The 20,120-nt window shown below is 43.0% G+C and overlaps 1 protein-coding gene across 1 annotated transcript; it reads right to left on the bottom strand.

Moving 5' to 3' along the window:
• Positions 1-1,117: 1,117 nt before the first annotated feature.
• Positions 1,118-19,368, bottom strand: LOC117441510 (protein inscuteable homolog; the record flags this gene model as incomplete). The annotated part of the gene is made up of 6 exons (XM_034077592.1): positions 19,006-19,368; positions 18,122-18,174; positions 17,907-18,030; positions 15,306-15,419; positions 4,223-4,348; positions 1,118-1,220 (listed from the first exon to the last, which is right to left on the bottom strand). Coding segments are annotated over exons 1-6 (880 nt in total), but the record flags the coding sequence as incomplete, so codon positions are not given.
• Positions 19,369-20,120: the final 752 nt, after the last annotated feature.

Here is a 20,120-nt window from a genome sequence, read left to right as displayed (position 1 = left end):
TTGCCTTGCCTTGCCTTGCCTTGCCTTACTGTTCTTTTAGTCAGATATTTAAGGCCTTTACTGATAGATGCCGTGTTGAAGGGGGGGAAACAGAGGATTCGACATGAAGGTTCAGCAAGTGGAAGTCGAACTCGCGTACTGGGCAGCAGCCTCTGTGCCCCAAGTTTAGTTTCTTAGGCAAACTCCATGAGTGATTCCGTATATTCCCTTCTTCCTCTGTCTGTACGACATCTCTAGTGTGTGCTTCATTTAATTATTTTATATTATTTAAGTTATAATCAATATTTGAAAACGGTAAGCTCAAGGTCATCTTTTGCAGTGTAGCACAATATAGAGGTTTACCACATCCCAGTACTCCGTCCTCCACACTTCCTGTTGAACCTTTCTTTCTTTCACTTCTGTAGCAGCTGCATTCCTCATCAAGACTCTTCACCTCCATGCTACGATGTTCCAGTTGGGGATAACACTGAGCGAGCACGCAGTGTATCCACCAATGAGCAGCACAGATGATACCGATCACCCTTCAACAATGACAGGTGTGTTTCTCAAGCCTGAGCGCTTGGTGGCGTCGACTCGCCTGGGACCAGGACGCTAATCTGGGGCGGACTCTGGTTCCCGTTAAGAAACAAGTGTTCACACTCCGATGGTTCCTGCTGTCCCAGCTGCTGAGCAGAGACACCGCTGTGGCATCATTACGAGCCCGATTCAGGTTACACGTGTCTTTCTGTGAACGCTCGCTTCACACAGGTGCGTCTGTTGTTTATTTTGGATTAATTCTCAAAAGAGAACAAACGAGGACAAACAAAGAAGGATGTATCATTAGCTTTCTGTCTCCCTGCCTTCTTTACTTCACACACACACACACACACACACACACACACACACACACACACACACACACACACACACACACACACACACACACACACACACAACACACACACACACACACACACACACACACACACACACACACACACACACACACACACACACACACACACACACACACACACACACACACACACACACACACACACACACACACACACACACACACACACACACACACACACACACACACACACACACACACACACACAGTGAGCAGTTTGACCTGTGAGCTCAGCAGTCAGGAGGTCTCCTATGATGATCTCATCTCTGACCCGCAGACCCACAGTAGATCCTGACTCCTCTCTCGGTGAGGGTGCTGTATCATTCTGTCATCAGAACGAGAAACCCGCGGGACACAGCATGATGCCTATTTTCTCACTGTCTCCGATCCTAAAGTTATACAGCGATCGTTAAATGGCGCTCCCCCGCCCTGAGGTAAGTGAACCCGCTAAACTCATTCATGAAGATGTAATCACCTTAATAGAAAAGCGGAGAACCCGACGGCTGCAGACTAAAGTTTCCCCCAAGAATAAGTACCATTACAGGAATATAAGTAACACAGAGGCTGCACTGATGCCTCCTGCACAATACACAGCCACAAGAAACATCAAGTATCCACTGTGAGGGATAAACAGAGGACTGGCACGCCCTGTCTGTATACGCTGCCTCTTCTGATTGAGTCTAATGGTAGCAGTGAGTCAAATCCAGTGATAGGAGAAGTATTCAGAACTTTAAGTTAAGTAGAAGTACCAATACCGGATTGTCCAGTAAAAGTCCTGCATTTGAAATCATACTTTAGTAAAATAATGTGTGATGGCCCATTTCAGAAATACGATCATTTGATGTTAAATGACTGGATTATGATGATGATGCATTCATGTGTTCGTAGGGTGATCATTGATCGGTCCGACCTCTGCAGCTCATCCAGAATGCAGCGGCTCGTCTGGTCTTCAACCTTCCTAAATGTTCCCACACCACGCCGCTCCTCCGCTCCCTCCACTGGCTTCCGGTAACTGCTAGAATCCACTTCAAGACACTGGTACTTGCGTACCATGCTGCGAATGGATCTGGCCCTTCCTACATCCAGGACATGGTTAAACCGTACACCCCAGCACGTGCACTACGCTCTGCATCAGCCATACAGCTCGCTGCACCCTCGCTGCGAGGGGGACCCAAGTTCCCATCAGCAGAAACACGTGGGTTTGCTATCCTGGCTCCAAAATGGTGGAATGAGCTCCCATTGACATCAGGACAGCAGAAAGCTTACACACCTTCCTACTGAAAACTCATCTCTTTCGACTCCATTTCGAGCGATAGAATTATTAACAAAGCACTTATATACTAACAAAGGACTGGCTTATCTAAAGCCAGTTGAGTAGCACTTGAAATGCTTGGCTTGATGAAACCTGATGTACTTTATGATTCTATTTTCTTCTAGTTTGTGTCTTCCTGGTCGAACGCACTTATTGTAAGTCGCTTTGGATAAAAGCGTCAGCTAAATGTAATGTAATGTAATGATAGGTAATCATAAAAAAAGCTATTGCAGAACTAGTTTGGATTATCTTTAAAATGCCAACCCAATACCTGAAAGACTTTATTGGACTTCCCAGTAAAGAACCCCTTTGTTTAAGTGTGTGATCTTTGATTCCTCGCTCGCCGTGTTTCTCCTCTCTCCTCTCTGCTGCTGCTGCTGCTATTGTTGGCACATGATCACCTGTGAAAATAAACTAGCCTCGCAGTCTTTGCATGAGACGTGAGAGCACGGCTGAAATCTGAATGAGTACAACAGTAGTGAGACTGTTCTTCAGCTGATTGGTGTGAACGTCTGGACTGCAGGGAGGCAAAGCATTACCTTAGATTACTGTCAATGAAGCATGAGAGTATTTTCCAGCAAATGAAAATCTGGACCGGTGTGTACGGCAAACCTTTGAGGCCAACGAGGAGAACAAGTTCGCGTTTCTCCTGCATTTTAAAAGTGTTGAAAGTTTTGCCAGTATCCTTATTACAAGTTTCCTTTACTTTCTTTTTGTGTTGGTTGTTGTAATACCTATTTTGGCCACAAGTGCAATGCCACCCCAAGTACTAACGCGAGTTCTTGGTTTCTTCCAGGTGTGCTTTAATTCCTGCATGTACTCATTTCTAGCCAATTTGCCGCCCTAGGCGAGATTTTAGCTCAATCTGGTGCACAATTACTAGAGACTAGATCTAGGCGGTACAACTTTAAAACACCCATATGAAGAAGATCGGTTTACATTTTAATAATCAAATAAGTATGTGAACATAACCAGTAACCTACCATAGCCAATAACCAATGAATGTAACTTATTGTATTGTTGTTGTTCATTCATATCTTAATTTACCTTAACATTTATTTATTTATGCATATTTTTGTATCTCTCCAGTTTTAAATGATATTTTTGGTTTACTGTCCTATATATACATTGAAATGATTTCAAACCCGTTTATCCCAATAATTATAAAGTAGTGCCTTGGAAATATTTGTTTAGCTAGGCCTACATAACATGTGATCAAAACGTTTGAGACCCACCGAGATAACTAAAGTGAACTATCTAAACACTCCGAGTCCTTACCTCACTGAGCTGAAGTTATCAGCCTCACAGTCTGACTGGAGAGGACTCTCCCTCCACCGTTGTTGTAGAAACATCTTCTTCTTATATCCGTTAGAGCAGCTAGCACCAGATGCTAACAACCTCTCTCTCTCTCTCCCTCTCTTTCTCTCTCTCTCTCTCTCAACATCCCCCCACTTTCATCACTTACAGTATGTCTTTTGTTTTTTGTAAAGCACTTTTGAATTGCCTTGTGTTGAAAGGTGCTATATAAATAAACTTGCCTTGCCTTACTGCGCCCATCGTACAGGGAAAATGAAAAGTGTAACCGGGGTGAAAAGGGTGTTACATTTACTTAATTATGAATGTTGTTACATCAAGACTGAAAATTAGGACGAGCACCAACGGTCCAAAATGTGTTTTCCCTCCCAGAGCTACCAGCGCAGCGCCTCCCAGATCTGGCGCCCTAGGCGACCGCCGATGCCAAAAACCGGCCCTGACTGTACATTTACAATGTATTACATAAATATAGGATTAAACTACATTTCTAGCTAAAATAACAAAAAGTGTGTCATGATACATATCGTGCTAGCAAACAATATATGTATCGTGGTCAGATTTAGAAAATGGATCACCAGATTATTACTTTGTGTCTCTTGACCGTCAGGGCTTCCATACTTGTTGCCATGTTTCGCTCCATTTTAATTGATTTTCTGCCTACACAATAAGTTATTTGCATTATGTAAATCAAGAGGTGTTACCTTGTCCAGCTGGTTGATGCCCTCCTCCACGCAGCAGATGGAGGCCACCGTCCTCAGAGCGTGAGCGTACAGATCTCTGAAGCGGTCCTGCCTGCAGATCTTAAACAGGGACACCACGGCTCCTTCCTGTGGGAAAGAAAGAGCTATTAAATAAATGTTTCTGCATTCGAATAGGTCCACAGTGCTTCATAAAACTGCACTGACGCTAGATACGATACGCTCAGGTCCCACTACAATAACAAAGTCTTCAGTACAGCAGAGGCCTGAGGCCTGTACTACGAAGCCGGATTTTCGCTTAGCGGCTAACTTCAGGGAAAACTCGGGGTTTCCGGTCCTACGACGCTGGTTCTCTTTTTAGCAGGCTAGATCTCCATGGTAACTTATGCTGTGCGGCTAGCCTGCCCCGGACCAGGTTAGGTTGCAGGAGCTCAACTCAGTGAAAGCACCGCCTGCTGACCAATCAGAGCTCAGTGTGCGGAGTTTAAAGCGATCAAGTCATATTACAGGAGAAAGGAAATACAGAAAAGCTGCCGTCGCAGGAAAGACGGCCGGCAAAATCACCGACTGTGTGAACGTGAACGTGAATAGAATATCACCTCCATCTTCAGAGCAGTCTGACTATTATAACATTAGCGTTAAGAAAGCTAAATATCTGCCTCAACATAAGTAACCGGATCAAAGTAAGTGAGTGCAGACTTCGATGTGTCCCGTTATCATTCATCACATCCAGTGTTTCCCCTACCATTGTCTTGGAGGGGCGCTGCACGTCGCCAACGGGGCCCCGCGCCCCCCCTGAAATTGAAGGTGTTTAAAAAAATCTGGAAAAGTAAAAGTACTTGTTAAGCGTAAATATCAAATGTAAAAAATTATTGGATTACGATTATTGATGCATTCATGTGTTCATCGCCGCAGGTACATTTGGAGCCAATTGTAACTATTTTGTATACTGCTGCTGGATATCGTAAACCTATGAGGATACTAATATCTACTTGTTTAGTTGACCTTGTTATAGCTAATAAAAGTAACTAAAGCTGAGGAGTAAAAAGTGCAATATTGTCTTCCAAAATGTGATGCAGTACATACAATGAAAATACTTAAATAAAGAAATACTCAAGAATCTCAAAATGATATTTAAGTACCATTTTTGAGTAAATATACTTTATTACATCCCAACACTGATACTCTTTTAGCCGCTTTCACAGGCCTTCCATTAGGCCTCACATAACATCAAATGATACACTGAACGTCACGCTCGGCTCTCGTCGTGAAGCACGCTTGAATGTTTGAAATGATGGATCAAATTGCTCCTTGCTGGGCAGCAGGTCCTCAGATGTAAGCCAACATCAGCAGCCGGTTTAAAGAGTCCAGGGGACCCGACATGACCCATGGATTTGGCCGGCTTTCCTCAGCGAGGCTGCCAAACACATCATCTATGAAATGCCTCGCACAATTGATCATGTCAGGTAAAGATATACATATTTCATGAATGGAAAAGCTGAAAAAAGATGGCTATAATAGCTGAGCATTTTCTCCTGGATTATGGTGTAAACAAACAGAAATAGCTCCGTGTCTACGCTGAAGCACCCCTCGGGCGGAAAAACACTTGCAGGTATTGCATTGTATTGAGCGTGCAGATAGATAGAATTACCAGGAGGAAGACGAAGCCTGTAACTACCTCCATTATCCTAATAAGGCCATTATACAGGGTTGGCATGTCTCATGCTGCGGGCCATGGTGTCGGGGCGCTCAGAGACTAATCATCCTGCTGTGAGCCGCCTACGCATTACTGTCCTGCTTTACCTGGAAGAACTGCGAGCAGCGACTGCTTTCATTAAACCTTTTGAATCTCCAGAGAGGTTGTTGATCCTGTTGTTATTCTGTGACGCAGGTGTTGGTGTTGGTAAATACTGTTCAGAGTGAGTCTGGGGAGAAGCTATAGTTATTTGGTGACAGCGCCACGTTTGGTGTCTTTGAATGCAACGTTGATATTCGTTTTAAAGCCTGCTGCTCCCAGGTATCAAAGATTTCCAACGCTGCCGAACAAGAGATCAGGTGGCACCCATCAAACTGCATTTAAATAAACAGTTGATCATAATGTACGGTGGCCAACAAGGGAAAATGTGCAATAATGACCCAAAAGCTTTCCATTAGGAGGAACAGGAACTACGCAAATATAAAAATGGATTCGTTAAGACAATGGAAATGTCTTTTCATAATGGTGTTTCCTTACGTGTTTTTTGTGGTCGGTGCATTGTGTAGTTACAGTAGCATGTGTTATGGACTGTAAGCGATACTTGTACTCGTGCAGGATACGGGTTGTTTGCATGTGAAATAACGCAGTAGTAAATGAGACGGGTTGTAGAATACTTTTGCTTCAAGACTACTTTTTTAGCGTAACGGTACGTCCACACAGCAGCTTTTCAAACATCTTGAAAAGCTTGGAGCTGGGCGTGTCTGACAGCTTGGGGATTTTTTGCGAGCAACGTGACCAACAACCAATCACATGAATCTCCCGCCCCCGACATACAAAGCAAAAAACCCCGGGGATTTTATGCGAGCTATATATATATATATTATATCAGTATATATAATATATATAAACTCCCCAAACAGGCGAAAAGCTACCAGTGTCACCCCCTGTCTCTGCCACCTCCCCCCATGCCTGGTTCCTCCGGTTTGTATCCCGTTGATAGTTCTGGTCGTAAAGAACCGGGTGATTTGCTGCCGTAATTTCTCGTTTGGAATATGAGGAAATGAACTGCGGTCTGGCTCTCCCTGCTTACACGCGGTTTGATTGGCTAGCGCTTCTACTGTCAGATTTGCATAAACGTGTTTGATTGGCTGACGCTTCCAGCTCAGATTCAAAAGTTGAACATTGCTCAACTTTTGAATCCTGGACATCCTGGAAATCTTCGCTTCGCTCCCCCACAATGCAGTTCGGCGAAAAGCGAGGCAAAGTGACGTCACCCCCATTCAAAGTCAATGGGCAGAGAAGCATTGGAAGATTCGTCTGAAGCTGCTGTGTGGACGTACCGTTAAGCCGCCTTACTTTATCCACACTTAAACCGAAATGGACCAGACACTTTTATCCATCAGTTCGTATTAAAACTGCCTCTCTGCTTGTTTCATCTCCACAGACGTTCTGCTGCGGTTCCTCTGCACAGATCGCTGGGCTCTTCTCACTTAAACAACTTTTAGTTTCCACTGACTTCATTCTCATTCCTTCAATGAAGCCAAAAAACGCATTTATCCGCACACCCGTGCATTTCGGTACTTGCTGCACTAACATCATCATCTCCATCCGTCTGTTGGCATGTGAAGGCCGAGACAGCGTCTTTCCATCTCATAATAATCTGAACTGATCCCACAAGGCGTCTGCAGTTTCTTGAGGCAGTTTACTTCTTGGTTTTTAAACAAAAAAAGTAGTCAGTAAAACCTTTTAGTTTTTCAAGGACCTCGTTGTGTTTGACAAAAGGTTGGTGGACAAAGCAAAATCATAATGCTTGTTAGAATAAGAATAACACTTGCCTTGTGCGGTCTCATTTCAGACAGAGGGTGAATGAGGCAGTATGAGAACAACAAAAAGCTTTTTGAACATTAAAGAATGGAGACATGTCCCAGTCGATGCGAAAAATACAAATATGAACCTGAAACTAAGCATAATATGTAATCTTTAAAACATTAGTCATCAATATATCATTGTATCATATATTGTGTGATTTTTAAGAGGATTATTAAGTCTGAATAATGGAAGTCCTGGAAGACCAGGACTTGTTTGCAGCACCACAATACCTCATTTAGATATTAAGTAAGTAAGTAAAACTTTATTTATATAGCACCCTTCTCAACACGGATGTACAAAGTGCTTTACAGTACAGGACACAGGACACAATTCACAGTACAACTATAAAATGTAGAATAAAAGGCATAAAACGGCAGCAGGTAATACATAGGTTAAAACATACGACAAAACACCCATAATAAAAAAAGAAGAAGACTCACCTCCTCCGATGACCCAAAGGCCTGTCGGAAGAGGTCGGTCTTTAACCGCCCCTTAAAAATCTCTATTGAGGCAGAGGTTTTTTTATTTATATATATTCCACCGATCGTGTCCATGTTGCATCTCCGAAAAGAAATCACTAAATGCATCGCTGCTCTCCATCTACGTAGTTTTGACGACACACTGCTTCTCACCCAGCCTGAGTTATCGCCACGTCATGCTCTCACAACCTGCGTATACAACTTTCAGAGCAAGGACACACACACACACACACACTTTTAAATCAGTATCTGTCATGACGGTGTGTAAACTCTGAGACAGCGAACTCCCCTCCACACCGTGACACGGTTGCTCTGTAATATCCCAGCTGCTGCTAGATTTATGGGATGGCACACAGCTCGGTGTTAAACACCGTCTAATCATTTACATGTTTCCTTTTTAGTATTCTCACGCTTTGTTGCTTCCTCGACATATTGATCAGGTGAAAATGTGAATCATTGTTTGTATAATCTCTGTGATATAAAAAGATGTTCTGGTGAATTAGGAGCAAACTTTAAAAGCTTGTTTTATATTCTGTCTGCTTTGTCATTATGACTGGGTCATCAAATAAAGGACGGTGTTTGAACGGCTTGTTCTGTCCTGCTTGTTAAACCAGATGCATTTCATTCAGTCACAACATTAGGGATTAGTCAGAGTGAGAGAACTACAGAAAAGTGCTTTATGGATCCTGCAATAATATATACCACACACACATTATGAAGAATACAATACTTGTATTTGTTCCTATGAAGGAGACGAAGGTATGAGACGGCAGATCTCACGCACCTACTGTGTTCCCTCGAAGAAAGTGAATATTTGATTTACATAGCCAGAAACGTTGCAATAGAAGGCAACTGCTTCTTTGTCATTAAATATAAAAGGTAATATTATTCAAATACTATGATTACAGCAAACAAAATAGTCAATTATACAGCTTTAAGTATTGAAATCTTTAGTTCAATAAACACTTATTTAGTTAAAGTGTGAGTAATTTTTAAAGAGGACATATTATTCAAATGTTCAGCTTCATATATGTATTTGTGTCTCTTCAAAAAGCTCTTTATTTTTCTCATACTGCCTGAGCTGCAGCACCTCTTTCCACCCTCTGTCTGAAACCAGAGCCCAGTCTGCTCTGATTGGTTAGCTGGCTTACGGTGTGTTGAAGCACTAACCAATAAAAGCACCTTGGTGGGAACAGGGATGTTACCCTGTGCAGAACATACATGCACAGAAACCTATAACACACTACAGGAAACGGAAACCCCCAAAAAGCAGAATATGGCCTCTTGAAATCTACAAAGCCCAGTCGAAGACAACGACCCTTATGTGTTGAAGTGTTAGCAACAATTAGGACCTGCCGTTAAATATCAATTTAATTAAAACTAGGGCCGGGACTTTAACGCGTTAATTAAGATTAATTAATTACACAAAAATTAACGCATTTTAATCGCACTTATTTTTGCACAGCGGAACGTTTCTCACTGGATGAGTTTCAGGCGTACCGATTATACTGGAGCACCAACTAACGTTCATGACTTCAGCATGGGACTTCAAACAACAACAAACCACGGTGAACAATAGTCAAACATGAACGAACAAGCTGATGAGACCGCTTCGGTCGGCCCCGTGGATGGGACATTTTGTTTTAAAAAACGGACGGATGGAAGCGTCGACAAGAGCACGGTTGTGTGCAAATTATGCAAAAAAGAATTTGCATATCACCGCAGCACATCAAGCCTAAAGTATCACCTAAATGCAAAGCATGTAGCAGCTAGCGTGGACGTTAGCCCGACTCCGAGTGCAAGGAACCACACCCTGACCCAGATGACTGGTTTCAGGGCCAGGATAAGTCAGTCCACGTCTGAGAAAATAACAAACTCCCTGGCTCACTGGATTTCAGGGCTCGACATTAACGACTGCCCGATGGCCCGGGGCCATCTAGCATTTAGCTCGGGAAATGAAGCCTCACCTGCTGGTTGCCCGATCGGGCAATCTATTATGCCAGTATCATGCAGCTCGCGGATCTAGTAATGAGTGACCCGCCAGTAAAACTAAACATATCTATAACTAGTTTAGGTAGTTTGAGAGGTAATTAAAATAGCTACGTGTGATATTCTAACCTGAAGTGTGTGTTACTTTTGTTCCGCTCACCGCTGCATGCGATCATGCAGAGCTGCGTGTCGACTCGTCAGCAGCAGCTGATCTCTCTCTCCCGTCAGATTAGACTTCACTCGCGTTTATGTCCATATCGATCAGATCCAGCTAGTTCTAGCTAATGATAGGACTACCTGCTTATTAAAAGACAACTACACAATAAGTGTCACTATGCAACTGGATGAGGCCACAAAGTATAGCACAGCATTATGCATTTGTTTACATGCCCACCGGAACCCCGAGGCATTACCAACAGATCAACGCACAATCAACCCATACAGGACATCTCTTTCTCCACATTAAGTGTTAGACATTAGAGTTGACTATTCTTGTCTGTCACATACTCTTCTTGTCTGTCACATAAGTGGCGCAACTGAAGCGGTATTGCTCTAAAGGGAAATTATTATTATTATTATTATGCAAGCCAGCAAACACAAACAAGAACAAACAAACAAGTGAAATGAAGAATAAAATTGAAATTGTACAATATAATATTGTGGTGGTTCATCTTATAATTCAGTCTAGAGCAGGGATCACCAACTACATTTGTCCAAGGGCCGAAATGTAACCAATAGACACTATCGCGGGCCAGCGATTTTTATATAGCCCAGAATTTTATAAATAGTATTCAGATTACTTTTGGAATACTTTCTTTTTCCATAACAGATGGGTATGTTTTGGTGCACAGGAGACACTTATTTGACTGTTTTCATGGCTTATCATGAACTCAAACACAACATCTTGGTGTCATTCTGGACAGCTCTCTCATCTGCACCCCACATCAAAAACATCACCCGGACTGCATTCTTTGTACTGTCTTAAAACCTTTCCTTGGAATATGTTATGCATTGTAAGGTGTCCTTGGGTGCTTTGAAAGGCGCCCTTAAATAGAATGAATTATCATTATTATTTATTATCTGAAACGATGTAATAACTTTTAAAACTTTTTCTAGTCACTTGCCCCATGCATTCAGCAGCAGCAGGCCATTCACTTTGATTTGATCCCGTTATGAAATGTCATCATTTCGACAATAAAGAAATGCTACATAAACGTTATCTTGCACATTTTATCCAACCATCTCCGTTTCTAACTTTCAATATATTTTAAAAGAGATCTCTCTCTCTCATCTGCGTGCGGGGGCGGGGCCTCACAGACACGCTGCATCTCTCTCTCGCTCACAGACATGCTGCAGCGCTGTGCAGTGTGCACACAGTTCTGCCGGTAATGAATATTACATTTTGTGAGGAAACTTTTCCACCAATAATTCCAATAAGTTTTCCAAAATGTATTCACTTCAGGTTTACGAAAGTAACTGTAATCAGATTACTCGTTTTTCAAATGTAACGCCAGCTGAATACAGTTGGCCTACTTGACTTTTGTATTCTGATTACGTAACGCCGTTATGTATTCCGTTACAACCCAACCCTGCTTCTAGGCTACTGTCCCGCAGCTCCAGCCTCTCTGTTGGACTCTGTCGCAGCGGGGCTACTGCTGTGTTGCGGAGCGCATTAACCAGACTCTTCACAACGAAGGATCACTTCTTCTTCAGGGGAGGGAAGGTTTCGCAGTACGCAGTCTACTGTCCCGCAGCTGCTGCCTCTCTGTTGGACTCCGGTACTGCACCTTACTCACGAGACGTTGTAAACAAAGAAATGGGTGGGGGGCGAATGCAGTAACCATTCCGCCAACGCCACAGTCACCCCCGTCGTGCGGGCCGGATGAGAATGTCTGGCGGGCCTGATTTGGCCCGCGGGTCGCCAGTTGGTGGTCACTGGTCTAGAGAATGCACCAGACAGCATCTAAGACCTGCAAAAATCAAAATGTTCTAGGGGGACGGAGGCCCCCCAAACTCTTCGTGCCATTTCGTCCGCGTGCATTTTTCAGGGCAATCTCTATTGGGCTCAGGGCCATCTGTAAATTAGCTTAGATGGCCCACAGGGCCATCTCCCAAAATCCTTAATGTCATGCACTTGGACTGTAGACCACTTGGAGTAAAATCCATGTGAAAATTGCTTCTCACTGTTCTCAGGTCAAATATGTATATTTGATTAAAAATGCGATTAATTTCGATTAATTAATTACAAAGCCTCTAATTAATTAGATTACTTTTTTTAATCGAGTCCCGGCTCTAATTATAACACAATACTCAGATTTCCTCAGAAGCTGCCACCGCCTCAAACTGTCTGGTATCCATTACACTCTTCTCATCTGGTTCCATCACAACACTATTATTCATCTCTCTTTCTCATGCTGCATGCTTCACCTCCACGCGTGTGTGTACCTCCCTCCTTCAGCTCATCCCTCTCTAAACACGGGCCATCAAGAGAACAATGACAAGAAATATCAGGAGCCAAACATGTAACGCCTCATCGCAGGTTTTTAAACAATGCGTGAGTAAAGTTAGCAGGCTGTGGAAAATAATAATTAGTGAAGAGCTTGGATCTGAACCAGAGGACACACACTTCTGTAAAAAAGGGTGTGTGTGTGAGTGTGTGACAGACTGACTGGTGCTAGTTCATTAATTCAGACGCAGGAGGATGTTTTGTTTTGGGTATTCATTAGCAGTCATTGGCAGGTGCTGCCGACGCCTCTCTGAGGGCTCACTCTGTTCTACATGTGCAATGCACACCATGATAACAGTGGCAGACCTCAAATGTGCAGGTATTTATGAAACAACCGGACCTCGACTAAAGACCGAAGTAAAGAAAAACAGCTTTTATTTTTGTTGTTGAACGTCATTTTTTGTATGGCTAACCTTGAAGTTAGCATTGCAATGGCTTCCTCTACAGCAGGGGTGTCAAACTCAAGGCCCGGGGGCCAAATCCGGCCCGCGACTTCATTTCATGTGGCCCCACAAGAGCTTGCAAAGAATATAATATGTTTATTATACGGTTACATGCCGCTTGGCTTTACAGAAGCACATTGCCCATAAACTACATGTCCCACAATGCATCTCAAATTAGACTTTTTTCTCGGAATTTGTCTTTGACTTATTTTTTTTTGTTTTTCCAGAATTTGGCTTTTCTTTTAAAATCATTTTGTGACATTCTCACTGAAGAGACTTGCAATTGTTTGCCATAGACTTCTGCTTTCAGGCGTAGTTAATTATGAAGTTATTACCCTATCTGATATTAATCCAATTCAGAGGCAATAATGTTATATAATACATTATTTTATATATATTAAATATTTATATATTTATTCTTATATAGTCTTATATATAAAACTGGCCCTTTGAGTGCAACCATGATGCTAATGTGGCCCGAGTTGAAATTGAGTTTGATACCCCTGCTCTACAGAAAGCCAATGGGATATTTACCAGTGGCGAACCGTCAGGGCCTTCAAGGTATTCAGAGAATACCCTGGAACACTCGGATAAAACAAACAAAAAAATCGATTTAATTATATAAATAAAATGTATATAAATAAATGAGAATGGTATCTGTGTTGTTGATCTGTAATATTACAGTGTTACGTTGATTTGTTTGTCCTTCTCGTACCATGCACTTCGCATTTCAGTGGTTTTGTGTTAGAAAAGAAAGCAACCAATCAGATCTTGTTCTGGGTCTCTGGGTAGAACATCCTTCAACAAGGTATTCTACATCCTTGATCGAATGCCCTGGCCGTTGCACTGAATGAGAGCGTACGTTTGGACTGTGTGTGTGTGTGTGTGTGTGTGTGTGTGTGTGTGTGTGTGTGTGTGTGTGTGTGTGTGTGTGTGTGTGTGTGTGTGTGTGTGTGTGTGTGTGTGTGTGTGTGTGTGTGTGTGTGTCTACAGAAGGTCCAGTTGTGATAGTCACGGTTCGCCACTGATATTTACATTATGGAGCACGATCCTCGACACATAGCAACACCGCTTTGAGATTTTTGAAGCATAAATGGAATCATGAGAAGTAAAAGTTAACGTGACATCTTAACGCTACAAACTACTTTGTGGTCGATTGACTTCATGTCAACACCGCTAAGCTAAAGGCGGCTAACATTCGGGAAGATGACATTTAATAGTCTCATTTAGTTGTTTGTTGGCAACCATCGTTTTTAAAGACATAGCAGCTTCATACATTCACAAGTGGGGTATTTTATTTTATGTCGTAGAACAAACATCAATATTTCTTAAGCTTATGTTACCCATAGACCTTATTTCAGGCTAATTCAAGAACATCATTGACTTTGAGACGAGGAAACTGGAAGTGGTAGAAATGCTAACTCATAACCAGTCATTCCTGCGCCAATCTACAAAATAAGAGTAAAAAAGAAAAGAAGGAGAATGAGGGATAAAGGGAGGTAAGAAAGGCGGAGCGGATTAAAGGGTAAAGACTGAGCAACCTGCTTTCGTGACCAATGCTCACTCCTAATGGGAGCTGGCAGTATTGATCTGAATATCTGGCAGCAAAGCAGGTGTGTGTGTGTGTGTGTGTGTGTGTGTGTGTGTGTGTGTGTGTGTGTGTGTGTGTGTGTGTGTGTGTGTGTGTGTGTGTGTGTGTGTGTGTGTGTGTGTGTGTGTGTGTGTGGCCCATCAGGAAGAGCCTTATCAAGAGTATCCTGGAAGCAGTCGGTTAACTAATGGCCAATTGAGACTTGCTGTCTGGTCTGCCTCGTCTTATCTCGGAGTGAAATAGCTTTTCAGAGGCGTGTTCAAAGAGATAGCGACAGGTCTGCTGAGCTTTAGCAAAAGGTGAAGCGGATCATAAGAGCGGTGATATCAAAGGAAGCTGCTTCTGCCAGAGACAAGGAGGCTAGTGTGAAAAATCTCAAATCTAAGAATGTAACCCATCGTGCCGCTGACTCGTCTCTGACGTCAGGACCTCCGACCTCACGGGTTTTTTTGCACGATGAAATGCGTCAGGGGTTCATCGCAGACAGACACTTTTCAACCTGTCAATCAGTACCTTGGCGATGATGCTGCAGAGCTGCGGGCCGTCCTGTGTGAGCGACAGCAGGTTGCTGATGGCGCTGCCGATGGTGTGCACGCTGTCCGAGGAGTCGATCTGTTTGATCAGGAGCTGGAGGGACATCGAACAGGGTGTCATTTTCTTTATTAGAGGCACTTATTGTGCAAAATCCTCTTCTCCATGTCTCTTCTACATCAACATGTGTCCCCTCTTCTTCATGTCTCTTCTACATCAACATGTGTCCCCTCTTCTTCATGTCTCTTCTACATCTACATGTGTCCCCTCTTCTTCATGTCTCTTCTACATCTACATGTGTCCCCTCTTCTTCATGTCTCTTCTACATCAACATGTGTCCCCTCTTCTTCATGTCTCTTCTACATCTACATGTGTCCCCTCTTCTTCATGTCTCTTCTACATCAACATGTGTCCCCTCTTCTCCATGTCTCTTCTACATCACCATGTGTCCCCTCTTCTCCATGTCTCTTCTACATCAACATGTGTCCCCTCTTCTTCATGTCTCTTCTACATCTACATGTGTCCCCTCTTCTTCATGTCTCTTCTACATCAACATGTGTCCCCTCTTCTTCATGTCTCTTCTACATCAACATGTGTCCCCTCTTCTCCATGTCTCTTCTACATCAACATGTGTCCCCTCTTCTCCATGTCTCTTCTACATCAACATGTGTCCCCTCTTCTTCATGTCTCTTCTACATCAACATGTGTCCCCTCTTCTTCATGTCTCTTCTACATCAACATGTGTCCCCTCTTCTCCATGTCTCTTCTACATCAACATGTGCCCCCTCTTCTTCATGTCTCTTCTACATCAACATGTGTCCCCTCTTCTTCATGTCTCTTCTACATCAACATGTGTCCCCTCTTCTTCATGTCTCTTCTACATCAACATGTGTCCCCTCTTCTCCATGTCTCTTCTACATCAACATGTGTCCCCTCTTCTTCATGTCTGTTCTACATCAGCATGTGTCCCCTCTTCTTCATGTCTCTTCTACATCAACACGTGTCCCCTCTTCTTCATGTCTCTACATCAACATGTGTCCCCTCTTCTTCATTTCTCTTCTACATCAACATGTGTCCTCTCTTCTTCATGTCTCTTCTACATCAACATGCGTCCCCTCTTCTTCATTTCTCTTCTACATCAACATGTGTCCCCTCTTCTTCATGTCTCTTCTACATCAACATGTGTCCCCTCTTCTTCATGTCTCTTCTACATCAACATGTGTCCCCTCTTCTTCATGTCTCTTCTCCATCAACATGTGTCCCCTCTTCTTCATGTCTCTTCGACATCAACATGTGTCCCCTCTTCTTCATGTCTCCTCTACATCAACATGTGTCCCCTCTGTGGAAAGAGACTCTGAAAGTTTCAGGAAAAAAGATTCTCTCTCTTTTTGATCCATTTCTATAAATGGATCAAAATCCCCCCCCCCACCTTATCACCTGAATCTCCTCTGAGAGCACCATTTAGCGCTTTCACACCGCAGTACTTTTCCCACAAATGTTCATGAGAACTCTTTAGTTCTCATGAACTAAGTACAGATCGCGTTCACACCGGAATAAGTTCCTGGGGGTGGATGACGTCACTTCTTCTTCTTCTGCTTTGGGTTTACTGGCAGGCCGCAAACGACTTCATGGCGTATACTGCCACCTGAAGTCCCCGCCGGAAGTCCCCGGATTTGGGGACTGGCTTCAGTAGAAGCTGCTGGGAGTCCCAGCTGGGCTAATGCTAATGCTAATAATGCTAATGCGAGGATAATAAAATGGCGGCTTCACAAAACTTTTTGGGAGTTTGACGGGGCGTGGTTTGCAATCCGCCCAGCCAATCAGAAATAAGAGCCTTTTTCTCCCACGAAAGTCCCCGCTCTCTAGCAGGTACGGGAAAGGGGGTAAAAAGGTTCTCATTAACTAATTTTAGTTCTGGATTTTTTTGGTGTGAACGCGACATTTCAGAACTAAATCGGAACTAAAGTGGGAAAAGTACTGCGGTGTGAACGCGGCTGTTGTGTTCTTTGTAACCAAATGTCTCTCAGAGGGGCGTGGGGAGGGGCTCCTTATTTTCATCTAAAGTAACAGACAGAGAGTCAGCACTTTGGAAACAGGGCTGAAACAGAGGGGATTATGGGTAATGCTGCAAAGATCTGCTTGGTGTTTGGAGCCACACACTTCAGAGACATGTTTTGTGTATATCTGAGAGCTGTAATATATTGATGTAGTAAAAACAGTATAATAGGGGACCTTTAATAAACCTAGCATTGCACATCATATAGTCAGAAGCTGTTCAGACACTGCTGTGGGATTTCTCTGTCATCCAGGAATCTTTCAAATGGCTTTAGGAGAAAATGTTTTGATGGTGAAGAGGATAAAGATAAACTGTTGTTTCCCATGGTGCAGTATACAGAAATGTAGGAGTTAAAAAGGACTTGAATTACGTTGTTATACACATGGTTCTTATTCAACATTATTCCCACCGAATGAGGGGAAATCTGTACTTAGGAATTATATGTGAACACTTTATGGAGCACATGGAGGGGCTCGATGTCGATACAGAATACATATTGGGTCAATATGTATGATTACGTCACATACCCGGATCTCGTTGGCTAAAGCCATGTCGATCATGTTGCTGAAGGAGTCGCTGACGTCGGTGAGGATCTCGTGGATCGCCTCCCTCATCGACTTCAGGAAGAACTCATCATCGGTGTGAAGGCACCTGAGGGGGACGTTTTGGACATTTTTCCACATAAACGTCTTCGTTTCCCGGCAATTGTATTAAAAAGAAAAGTATTTTTGCTAAGTCTTACCTCTCTGTGATATTCGTCAGCTCCATACACTTGTCCAGCAGAGATTTCTCATACTGCCCCAAAAGGAAGAGAACAAACACATACAACTGTGATCCAAGCATTAGCATCAACATGTTACCTTTAAAATAAAACTTTCGACATTCTGATCATTGACATAGCTAGATAAGTCCAAAAACGTTCAGGAACCTAATATACACTCTCAATCAAACCTAGGATTGAGAGTGTGTGTAGACTTAAACATGTATTTCGCAGTGACCAATTGATTTTCTATTCTTAGTGTGATGATAAGCCAAAGCAGAGTATGAATGGATCGAACTCTAAAGTTAGACGTTTTAATGAACAGCATGAAAAAGTCCTGATTAAATCTTAATTGGTGTGTCAGGACGTCTCAGTGCCTGATCCGAAGACTTCACTGCATATCTTCGCCTTTGTCTTATTTTGAAACACTGATTATTTGAAAGCCTTGAGGACCCAAAACTGCTTTTATTTGTTGTATTTTTATTTATTTCTTCACTCTTTCTTGTCCTTTTAATATATTCTTGTGATTTGATTGAACTTTTAGCACTGTCATTCATGTTCATCTATAAAGCCCACTGAGTCAATCGTGTTGTGGGATATTGGGCTATATAAATACACTTTGATTTGACTTCTTCCCTGTCAGCACTTTGTTTTATTTTGGAACATTGATTATTTTTTAGGACCAACAACTGTTTTGATTTGTGTTGTTTTTATTGTCTTTCTGTTCTACGTTTCCCTCTATCGTGTCCATTTAGTATTTTATAGCACTGTCATTCATGTTTGTTAAACTGAGGCATCATGTTTTGTGATATTGGTGTAATTAAATACACTTTTTCTTATTTTACTTCTTCCCTGTCATCACTCACCTTCTGCATCTCAGGCGGTGTGTTTCGGGCGGCGCTGTACTCGTGCACCAGCGAGCGCACGTGGCAGTTGGCCCTGACGGCCGTGCTGTGGACCCTCTGCCAGCGACCCTTCTCCAGCCGCTGGAACATCTTCCCCAGCTCCGTGCTGACCACCAGCGCCCGGCGCAGCAGCGTCTGCAAGTTGTTCCTCGCCACGTGGTCGCCTCCCCCGACCCCCGAGGCCACGATCAGCTCCCCCTGCTGGGCGTCCTCCTCCACCCCGATGGGCTTGGCCTGCAGGACGCACATGCACTCCACCTCCGTCATGTGGCGCAGATCCTCCATCCAGCGCTGCACCGAGTCCACCTGGAGGGTCTGCATGCGGTTACTGTGGGAGAAAAACACAGAAAAATATATTTATATATTTGTGTTGTTTTTGTATTCGGGATTGTGGGAATGGATATTTCGATCTCTCTGTCTGTACACACAAACTGAAAGATTGACAATAAAGTTGACTTTGACATCTTTACGTAAACTTTGCGCTTCTATTGGCAAGTGCTCCAACTTATTGTGAGTGATAGGCTCAGGGGCGGGGCATCTCTAAGCGGTTGACCAAAAGTATGAGAAAAATAAAGAGCTTTTTGAACATTAAAGCATGGAGACCGTAGAGGCACACCAAACTAAAAAGTAAGCATAACGTTACAGTACGGTAACTTTCATATTAAAGTGTATTCAGTGTGTTTATGTGGATCCATGGCTGGTATCAAAATGAGGTTAAAGTGAAACAGACCAGAGCCGCTATTGATCGCTGCATGCAGAGAAAGTTTATATCGTACTTCTGAATTTATTTGCAAGCATACAATTGACATTAATTGATTGAACAGTTTCGGAGTAGTTGCTCATTATTGATATTAAAATGACTGCACAAACAAAACCACTTTTGAGCAACATGAACTCAGCATCACACAGACTGAGATCCGGGAAGTGATGACTATCCTGCCGATTAAAGCTGACTAAAGCTTGAAGTGATTTATGGGAGAAAACCGTAATCATCTTTGCCGCCTCCACAAGAAATAACATGCTTAATCAGGAGAAAGTGAAGGAAGTGGTTACTCGTAAATTAGGACAATGACGGA

This window comes from Pseudochaenichthys georgianus, unplaced genomic scaffold (genome assembly GCF_902827115.2).
Source record: "Pseudochaenichthys georgianus unplaced genomic scaffold, fPseGeo1.2 scaffold_1756_arrow_ctg1, whole genome shotgun sequence".
NCBI lineage: Eukaryota > Metazoa > Chordata > Actinopteri > Perciformes > Channichthyidae > Pseudochaenichthys > Pseudochaenichthys georgianus.
The sequence above is the reverse complement of the archived record's forward strand: the minus strand, read 5'-3'. Positions and strand labels throughout refer to the sequence as shown.